We start from the raw sequence: 11,415 nt of genomic DNA, 5'->3' as shown, positions 1-11,415 counted from the left end.
TAAGATCCTAGAGTTAAGTTGATTGGTGAGCTTTATGTCATCTTTTTTTCCGTTTGGTCATCTGTTTGTCTTTTAAGTCACCTGTTTATCTTTTAAGTCACCTGTTTCTCCTTTTAGTCATATGTTTATCCTTTTAGTCATCATTTTGTCCTATTGGTTTGCCTTTTAAAAGTTTTTGATTTCCCAATTTTTTTACCCGGAGCATTTAATACAAATGAACGAATGCAACAAGAAAGAAAACCCCTTTACAGCCTATACCTATACTCATTCTTTGGTTTTCTATGTTGTGTTTGGTGTACTGTTGTTTGTCTGTTTCCTTTTTAGCCACGGCGTTGTCAGTTTAAATTTCGACTTATGAGTTTGAATGTCCCTTTGGTATCTTTCGCTTCTCTTTAGTATTTGGTTGTAGTTATTGTTTTCTTTTAATTTCGATTAATAAATAATAATTGTGTCATCCAAAAGATTTGACGGAAAGAATATCCATAATATTTCAGATTTTGTGTGAAAGTCTGTTTCCAGCTATCTGCATTTTTTGCATGGCATTTAAACCAAATCAAGGATTACAAATCCTTGACCAAATCAGAGACATGTATTATATGTCTCTGACCGTGGCCAAATGTAAGGGAATTTTTTTGTATCAGAATTATTTTTAAAAACAGTGAAACGAATGGTTATGATCAGTATCAAACATAATCAAGTAAATCAAATTATGAATATTGAAATAATCTGGAAATAATCTGAATAATTAGTAAACTTGCGATATCGATATCGCTGTTAGCATATTATGGACCGTTGTAAGGTAACTTATTTCTTTGGTCATTAGTTGTATTCCTGACTTTCGGAAGGCCTCGTATGCGCACAGACAAACAGGAAATTTTTCGGCAAGGTAAATTTTGACAGTTCAGTGATACATGTAAGGATAAACGTGCACATTCCAGTCAAAATGTCAGTTTTGACATTGGAAGCTAAATTAGAACGAGTGGACCCTAACACACCATGGGGATTTCGTATGCAAGGAGGAAAGGATTTTCATAGTCCGTTGTCGATTCAGCGGGTAAGTTCAAGAGTTGAATCTGTCCATATTTGGATTTAAGACTTACAGTTTAGAAAACACGACCTCCTTATTTAAAAAAAAAAAAACAATAACATCCCTTTTTTAGTTAATTACATTGTAGAAGTAACATTATGGTTCAGACCCATAGAAAAATCCTGACTTAATCGTCAATTATGATCTCTATAAAATGGTCAGGTTTATGTCATTATGACTAATTTTTTGTAATTGATCAATATCGAGTAAGGTTCTATTGTTTTACTTTTATTTGAAATAAAATCAGCAAAGTTAGCAGCCGTTTGAAAGAGTTTATGGGCTTCTTTCACTGTAGGGTCACAAACCTTACAGTGCTAAATGTATATTAAACTAACCTTAACTCTTTCTACGTGTATGCCTAATGCTAGCCCTAACCCTTAAACCTAACCCTATAAAATTTTTAAAAAAAAACTAACCTAACCCTAACCTAAAAGTATAGGGATCCCTAAAGTAAAAGAAAGTTTATTGTATCTTGGGAAATGAAGCAGGAGAAGATTCCTTTTTCACTCCATTTTTATATAGATGTACACCTATTCTGTTAACAGAAATGGGTTTAAAGGAATTAAAGCCTTTCCAGAAACCAGACTGCCCCTGCCAAACCATGATCAACAAACCATCACATTTTCTGTTTACAAAGGGTGCTTAAACAGTGGCGGATCCAGAACTTTTCATAAGGGAGGGGGGGGGGCCCTGCATCAGTCATGCTTCAGCGATTCCCTATATAATCAACCAAATTTTTCCCACGGAAGGGGGGCCCGCCCCCTGGATCCGCCTATGTTAAATGATCTTAAATAGTAGAAGTGTTGATTGGCTTCTTAAACACTAAACCTTCAGCAGTTTCGAAAATCTTCTTTCAGTATTTTATGTAAAATTTAAAGGAGCATACGATTTCTAGCAAATCTGTATATATATCTGTTGTCATAAAATTTACTCAAATGATTTAGGCAACAGTTGAGCTGTACCAAAGATATTAAGCAATCAATTAGATATTTTTTCCAAAGACTAAGCTAGGATACTTGTCATCCAATAACCACAGGAAGTAGTAGTGGTTAATGTATGTAAAGTTTTCTTAATTCTGGTGAGAAATTAAAGGGATAAGTTTATACATGTAGGTGTTGATGATGTCAGTTAAATGGAAATAGATAAGCTACATTGTATTTAAAAAAAGGAACTGACATGTTCTTCTTCAGAAACTCCTGGTTGATGGAACTGTTTTCTCTCACTCCTCAAAAATTGTTCATTATGTCCACAGGTTGTTCTTAAGACAGTCAATTGTCAGTTTACTTATGTATATTATGAAAAAATATATATTACACTGTTATTAGCAGTCTCAAAGACGGATCTTGAAATTCTGTTGTTAAACATGCACAAATAAATGCATTATATTATAAAAAAAAATAAAAAAACACAACTTAAAACATTGAGATTTATTTTGATACAGTAGTCCTTGATGAACTAATTTGGAAATCTTAATAACAGCCTATTGTTTTTTTTTATTACATAAAAGATTAATTTGATTGAAGCAAGATGCATAATTAACTACCTTGGTCATATCATACATTCCATCTATAATTTTTATCTACATGAATAATAGAGATCCATTTGCATCTACATGTACTTGTTGCTTAACTTTGTTTGGGTATGTGTTAAGATCTTGTTACATGTGCATTAATTGATTTCCAAAATGTATGTTTGTTTTGATTACACTGTTTAAACTGATTGAACCTAAGTACTGGTCTATCAACCATTATCATATCATACAGTAATTTCTTTTTGAGACTAAATGCATCTGTAGTTAGTTCATATTATATAAAGTTACATATGAATGAGCTATGTGGATAATTAACCTGATTGTACCTAAATGCAGGGTTAGCAACCGTTACCCTTATATCACATTTTCATTTATAACATATGCTAAGACTTGTTGATTACTATAGGGAAGACTTGTCAATCATATAATTATAGCATGCATTTTTATTTTTCTATTCATAATCAGCTTGGGATGCATGGCAAAGTCAAAAGAAAACATTTTTGAATCCTGTTCACCTTGCATCAAATTTCAATCATTTATTTTGAATTAAAATCCATAGTGCGTTTAATACATGTATTTTGGATTTTGGTGATATTAATTAATAAAAGAAATAAAAGTGCAATAATGCCTAAAAAATAGTGTTGAAAATTATTACTAAAAAAGAAAGTGCAGAATGCAAGTTTGCAGTTTTTGCATTAATTAGAATTAAGCATTAAAATGACTTTATATGAATTTACTTCATGATAGAAAAATCAATGTTAATCCTCTTGCCACAGCAAAAAAATACTAAAACTTTTGTTATACATTGGTAAGAAAATTTGACTCTTAAACCTGTTGAAAGTAATACATATAATAATCTCTATTGAAACACATTAGAGATATTTTTTCATACATGTACCTTGGGCTTGGAAAACATGCATACAAGTAAAGTCTTTGACCAATGTTCAGTGTTTTGTTTTAGAATTTCAGCATGTTTAATATCTTTCAATTCATTATAAATATGTATACCTAGCTAAAAGAAATATACATTGTATATATAGCATAATAAGCATATCATTAGTTTGTAGACTAGAGTTGACTTTTCAGCCAGACAAGAACAGATGACATCATGGCAGAAAAAATGAAAAGTATTGCCTTTAAAATGCTGCACATTGTAATGAAAAATAAATGTATAATACTATATATCAATTTATAAATTCATAACAAAATGAATTTACACATTAAAAGCAGACAAGTTTAATTATATTCATACTTTGTGGTGTTAAAACTATCTTTTTATATTCAGAAATCCATAAAAATATGAGTTGTAAAAATAACTGTCTAGCTAGCATGGCTACAGATCCCTAACTTCATGAACTTGTTATTGTTAAAACAAAATATAAGACACTGTATAAAGTTTACTTGGCTAAACTATAATAAAAACATTAGATTTTCTCTATAGACCAGCTGTGTTGATTTTCCATGTTATTTTAAACAGTGTACAGTATAGACCTTTATTTCTTTCAACAGGTTAATGCTGGAAGCTTAGCCGCTAAATGTGGATTACAACAAGGGGACATAATTCTAAAAATAGGAAGTGTAGAAACTGAGGTACTCCGACACAAGGAGGCACAGGACAGTATACTCCATAGTGGAAATAAATTAGATTTATTATTGCAGAGGTAATTATCTTCAGAAACTAGAATTGATCAGGTCAAAATTCAGGTATAACTTTCCTTAATCATTGTTCATCCATTTTTGGCATCTTAAATAGTAAGACTGAAAACTTAAATTTATAGTCCTTTTGATTATTACAGCATGTGTGTTTACATTGTCATTTTACTTTTTTTATATATATATACAATGAAAATGTCATAAAGTCACTCAGACCATCAGAATTTACATTTTGCTATAAAATTTAGGTAAAAAATATATATGTGTAAACACCATGAACACAGGAAATGTTTATGAATCTTCTTCATGTCCTGTTGTTTGTGGTATATGCATGACTATGTTGACTGCACATGTGTACATGTATAACTATGTTGACTGCACATGTGTACATGTATATTTTGATACAACAGGAACGAGGATGTCCTGCATAAACATAAATTTGCTCCTAGCAGGAATAAATGTTATCATGATTCAATATACTTACCTTACAGAATTAGTCAGTTAAATAATAATATTTTGGAGTTACATAAGGTCAGTTTCCTGATCATTTTCCAGAGAGTAAACACTAGATACAAAAAAAAAACAAGGTGATTCAATTTAAAATGCTCAGCCTCTGATATTAAGTAAATCACTGTGAAACAGGGTGATTCCTGGTGAAATAAAGTGATAACTCTCTACTCACTACCCTGTTGTTTTATACCTAGAGAGATATTTTTGAAAGAATCACTCTCAATCACCAGCATTCTTTGCCATGTGAAAAATTATGAATGATTTTTGATGAAATTACGTTGTTTTGTATGGTATTGTTTATTTCAGACTACACCGTATTTCAGACATACTTAGACTATGACAGACTTGTATTTGTACTACAATACATGTACATAGGTCATTTAAGTTCTCGAATTACATGTGGTTAAACCACAAACATTTACTGAATAGGATTGAAACTATTAAAGGTTACAAAATTATACAAATAAATAAACAAGCAATATTAATTATGGAATCATATAAGGATTGAGTCAAGTTTTTAGTACAGATTACGCATAGATTTCTTGGAGACAAATAAGTTTAATCAAGTACATGTAAATTAATTGTTTCAAATTAAAACTTAAAATTTTACACAACTGAATAGGATAGGCATAAGGATAGGTAGATAAATGTCTAAAATCTTAAGCCTTTTTGTATTTTTTTTTTTTTGGTTGGGACGACTATTGATTTGAGTCTTAGAGGTATAGTGTACATGTTTAGGTAAGATAAATTCCAGTGATAAATTCCATTAATTGTGTGCAAAGTATTATTGCATCTCATTCAACAAAGTAAAGGGGACACATTTTATATATAAAATATGCACTGTTTTCTTTCTCTCTGCCTGACATTCCTCCTTTTCTGCTTTTTATCCTCATAGTCACTATATACATCTCCTAAGTCTTTAAATCATGCAAGTCATTGAACCCTTCTATTGTCTTGTGTAAATATTTGTTTGTGAAGGCCGTCTGAGGCCATATTATTTGGCACCAGGACCAATCTGACTGCCATTATATCAGAAAAGATATAGATGTGTGTTGTTGTTGTGTTTTGATTTAGGGAAGCAGGAGAGGTGAGGGGTCAGTCACCAGTTACTGCATATTTCAAATAATTCAGACATGACTCCCTAATACCAGACCAGAATCTTGAAACTGTCTTTCCTGCTCCTGCAAGTTGAGTCTTGCTAAACAGTTATGTTTAACAATGTAATGAACCTAATTGTAGCCAGAGAACAGATAATTAGACTTTTGGTTTGGCATTCCTTGGCACATGTTTCTGATAGTGGCAGAATATCTACATATTTTCTGTTATTTCTGATTGAGATCTATTTTCACACTTTCATAATCTTGCATAAACAATTTGATTACGTTGATGCTGTTAATCCCTTTGGACTTTTTGGCAGGAAAATACCTTAGTGAGAATTTAAATGCAGAAAACAATTTTACAGTACATGTATATTGTTAAAAATTATTAAACATTTGATTTTTACTAAATTTTCATATGTATCTGGCTTGGTAAATTAGCTATTTTCATGTTTGTGAGTAAATAATGTTGATTTTTAAGTCTGAATGAGAACATTAAATTCCGAAGATTAGCAAAATATGAAAACTTTTTTTTGGTGCCTAATTCTTAAGACCGCATATTGAGGCTTTCAGTGTGTCCTATTTTAAAAATGATGAAAGTCAACCTAAAAATCAAAATTCTTGTAAAAGTAGACAGTGTGTCATATCATAACTGCACTGATTGTGATGTCCATGATCAGATCCTTGAATTACAAGTTTTTATTACTTTTGTTTACTTGCAAATTAAATTCAGGCATATATACAAATCTTAAAAGTACAAGTTTAAGTGAAAAAAAAAGGCCAGGTTAAGCCCTTTTCACAACCTGTCCTTATATGTCCATAAATAAATTGGTAAAATTGAAAGTTAACATTTTTTATTGGAAGAAGGGTTTAAATTCAGAAACTGCAAAGGGGTCAATTAGAAATAAATGAAAAAAGTAGACAACCCCACCAAAATCTGAACTCATGTAATGTGAGCCAGCAATGCTTATTTTGGTGAATATTGTTTTTCTGAGAAACTAAGTAGGTAGAGAACAATTGGATCACTGGCATTACCTATTATTATGACACATTATATAAAACATGTATAAAATGCCTTATATATGCTTCACCTTTGCACTTATCTGCATTCCATATTTATAATTTCCTCAAGGTGAAAACAACATGTAATTTGTATTAATTATGGACAATAATTCAAACAAAATTTTACCTGATGGAATTCTTAGACAGTGAAATCTACAAATGTTGTTGAAATGTTTTGAGGCAAAATACCAGCTGGTGATAGTAGACATTTCAAATTTATTGTCAGACAAATGGTCAGAAAATTCAAAAAAATTGTTGGTCCAAAGGCTACACATTTATACATATTTAGTGGTGCTGTTGATTTTCAGATGCCAATTTTTGTTGATTGAGTAACTTCTTTATTTGTGAAATTTGTTGCTACATGATTTCAAAGTTTTACAAATTCTGCATACATTAAGCCTTTAAGAAATTTGTACTTCATTGAACAGTTAGATTTCTTAGTAAACTTTACCAATGAAGTCCACGAAAAATTAGAAACCAACAAATAATAATGAATTTACAGTAATTATAAGGCAATTTCTGTCAGACAAATGGTCATGTGGTCAGACAAAATTTGAGAACTATGAATTGCACTTTTCAGTTCTGGTTTTCTCTTTTCTTTCTCATGGTAATGTAAATATGAAAAGTGCCCCCAGTTATGCATTTTGTGTACATGTACTTATAATTACCATGTGTTTTTACATATGTATCCTGTTACTGTTATTGCAATGATCCTGTCTTTCCTAAGGGAAAAATCTAATTCTCATATGTATTATGTATTTGAATAGCTTTTAGCTTACTTTTCCCACACACTCTCAAGGACAAGGACTTTATTAGATTTTTTTTTTCTTCTGCTAATGCAATGTTTTTAAAGTAATAACAGTAAATAAGTGATTTTCATTTTTTAAAAGTAGCATATGTGCATTTTTTTTTTGCACACTCTGATAAGTTTCAATAAATAAATGATAAAATTAAATGTATTGAACAGAGTCAATGTTCTACTTAATCCATGTCTATGCATGTTTCATTGTACATTAAACAGACATCTTTTGATATAGAAAATAATAAGGTTTTTGTACAAACTCGTGAATCATCACAAATTAAAACTCCACCCTGGCTAAGATATTGTAAACTGTTAGTAGAAAGGTATTTGCGGGGTCACTGGGAAAGAAGAAAATCCATAAAAATGTATCATGATAAATGTTTTGTAAATGTAATTGACAATTTGGAGTTGTAAATCAATTCCTTATATAGTATTCAGGACCATTACAAATTGTCACTTTGTTGGGTGGTTCACCTTATATACAAAATGTACCTGCACTCTCAATATTCCTATAAATAGTCAGTGATCCTTCATCGCAACAATAGAATGACAGGATCTGACTTCAGTAATATTGCAACATATACTTCTGTATTATATGGTAATTAGCTGTTCATTGTACTGGATTCCTGTTAAATAATTGTACATGTACTGATGACTTATTTAGTCCCAGCACATGCAGTTCAATAAACGACAATATATGAGCTGTGTCGGAAAGAAATCGACCTTGTGCAAATGAATATCAATACATCTGTTAACTTATTTCGGGTTGAAAAATCTCTATGTAAAGACTGTAACTGTTTGAAAAATGAGTTGAAATAAGAACCCTACAAAACAGACCAAAAGTCAACTTTTTTTCTTATTTGAATGTTCCAAAATCAATCAAAGTCTTAAACATGTACATGTAAATATGCAGTTGCATAAGTTTGAATTTTATTCGACACAGCTTATATGTTGTATTCATGACCATCAAAATCCTTCTTAGAAAGGTTGGGGTTAGGTTTTTGTGTCTTTAACCTTTAAAGAATTTCGACCTGTATGTTGAGGTCTTTTTTCAGCATTTAAGACCTAAATGATTTCACAGCAAGAAATTCTTGTATTACAAGTACATTTACATGTGTATCAGAATTGAACACTTGACTTTGTGTACAGACATACCAGTTACCAAAATATGAACTTTAATACAACAAAAGATCTTGAATAACATGTCTAGCAGATATAAGAATTCCTCAGTCACAGCAGGGAAGTTTGATATAATTTAAAGTTCTTACAAAGTGCTTTTAAAATACACACTTAAATTAAACAAGCCAAACTATGATAACTCTAATCCTAAGCAACAAAGGTTATGATAAAAATTCTCATTTTGTGAACATTGAATAATGATTTGTGTACATACACAGGTCATGATTATGAGAAATAAATTATTTTGGTAAATCTCATGTTGAAAATAGTGAAATTTTGATTAAGGTTTGAGATCCAGAATTTGTTCTTGTGCAAATTTTTTAAGAACAGTCCAGCAAGGGTAATATTGTTTACTGTTAACAGAAATCCCACTAGGTAACTTCCTATGTACAAATGACTATCAATAGATCCTTTTTTTCAGATGGTAATCTGCTGTTCAGAGTTTATCTTTAAATTTTGTGTCAAATGAATTTTTGGTCAACTGATAAACAACTAAATAATCCAAATGTTTATATTTTAGGTTCTATACAATATACAAAATGTAGCTACATGTATAGGTTATTCTTGTATTTTTTCGTTATAAGTATGTATACATGTTCCAATGATGTGTAGACACAACACAATAACATCTGTACCTGAGTTTTTGTTAAAGTCCTCTAAGATCATTGTTATAGACATTTGATAAATTTTCAGTATGATACATTTCATTGTGTCATCTGTACTATTATTTGTCTGTTTGTCTTTTTATTTTTGGCCATGACGTTGTCAGTTTGTTTTCGATCTATGAGTTTGACTGTCCCTCCGGTATCTTTCTTCCCTCTTTCAAATGAAGTTAAGGGATAACTGTTTGTTTGATAATTCTGTCCGTCTTCATCTGTTGCACTCAAGATATTCTCTAACAGTTGCTATCAGTAACTTTGAGAATGTTAATAGATCTTATTTCTCATGTCATTTCTTTTAGTTTCATTCAAGTATCCATTTGTCATCTCAAGCATTAAAGATAAATCTCCTTATTAAAAAAAAAACAGTTGCGTAACAGAGTGTCTTCCAATTAACAACGACTATTGGTTAAATGATACTAAGTTCTTTCTTATTTTTTCATGAGGAGTTTGTAATTTTATATACTAATACATGTATGACAAACTACATTAGTATGAATTTTAAAGTGCCAATCTGTCTAAGAATCAGGCAGTGGTGAAAACATGACAAACAAAAACCCATCCAGCTTTACGTTAATTTAGGTTCAGAATGTATAATGGTGCATGAATATAACATTCGTTTCCTTTCCCTGTTCTGATAATTCAAGATATAATTTGGTTGAAATGCACTAGAAATTATACAATTAAGGGGAGATAACTCTGTAATTTGCTCTCATTCTAACCAAAATTTATCTAGATATTTCTTGAATTACCAGACACACAGAAACGAAAGACCTACCATTTCTAACTCAAGATGAGGGTACCTTCAAAATAGGGTGGTTAGGTCGGTGGGTTTTTTTCGGCCATGTTTAAATTTTTTTCTAAATTGCCTGATTCTTACAAAGACTGGCACTTAAATACTTTAATTTGTGAAAAGTGCTAATCGAGAAAAGATATGATTGGTGTTACCTTCGACAGAGTTGAATTAGTAGTATGATGCAAGTAAACTGGTGAATTAGAGCACTCATTGTAAAGGGTTGACTGATGTATGCTATGTTTCTATAAAAAGTCATCAAAGATTCCAGGCTTATTATTTAGTTCCCCAGACAAGCACATAAGACTCATTAGTGGCACTCAAATCAAAGCAGTAAGATTGCCAATTAATTACAAAGTTGAAGAACAAATAAACAATTTAAAACAGCTGTGCTAAATCTATTACTTTGGTATAAAAACTGAAATGTTTTAAATGATTTTAAAAAATTATGAACAGTAAATTTACAGAAAATTACGTCAGAAATCTGTAGTCAAGTGTTTCTCTCAACACAATTGTAATACATGCACAAGAATAGAAAAGACATTATTATCTGTTGCTTGTAAAGAACACAGAAGAATAGATATCATGATTACACTGCGAGTTTACAAGTTGCAAGAAAATTGCACAATTTGATATCCTTTTGGTGAGTAGGGGATCACTCCATAAAAAATGGATTAGGACAATGTCCTGAGCTTTAAATGAAATTCAGAAATAGCATGCAGAAGAGCTAGTTTAAAAATTATATGTGTCAATGTATTAGTATTAGAGGTGATGAAGTTATAAAGGGAGATAATTTGTAACAAGAGTGTTTTAGTCCAACCAGCATGATTGAAGGAATTGTTTAGGGCAATTTATTGTTCCAGTAACTATTAAGAATATTGCATGCGTCTTTCAAGAATGTAAGAAATTTAGAAATTTTATCATCTATTTATTATCTATTTTCAAGAATTCGAGATAAAAGAGGTATAAATAAATTGATCGGGTAAGTACATGAATGAAACGTGAATGGATATTTAGTAACTCATTTTGTTTAGAGACTAAG

At 30.8% G+C, this 11,415-nt stretch overlaps 1 protein-coding gene across 10 annotated transcripts in view; it reads left to right on the top strand.

The window, feature by feature from the left end:
• Positions 1-819: 819 nt before the first annotated feature.
• LOC127708973 (PDZ and LIM domain protein 7-like) overlaps positions 820-11,415 on the top strand; it is a 51,978-nt gene continuing 41,382 nt past the window's right edge. For 8 of the 10 annotated variants that reach the window (XM_052214209.1, XM_052214215.1, XM_052214214.1 and 5 more), the window contains exons 1-3: positions 832-1,054; positions 4,128-4,279; positions 11,320-11,355. In XM_052214209.1, coding sequence (XP_052070169.1) covers positions 944-1,054; positions 4,128-4,279; positions 11,320-11,355 — 299 coding nt within the window. In that variant the 5' untranslated portion in view covers positions 832-943. Of the gene's footprint in view, positions 1,055-4,127; positions 4,280-11,319; positions 11,356-11,415 lie in introns of all 10 variants that reach the window. The other 2 variants (XM_052214212.1, XM_052214211.1) reach the window with 2 other exon arrangements.

This window comes from Mytilus californianus, unplaced genomic scaffold, assembly GCF_021869535.1.
Source record: "Mytilus californianus isolate M0D057914Y unplaced genomic scaffold, xbMytCali1.0.p SCAF_7, whole genome shotgun sequence".
NCBI classification, from domain to species: Eukaryota; Metazoa; Mollusca; class Bivalvia; order Mytilida; family Mytilidae; genus Mytilus; species Mytilus californianus.
This window is presented reverse-complemented; position numbering and strand designations above follow the sequence as displayed.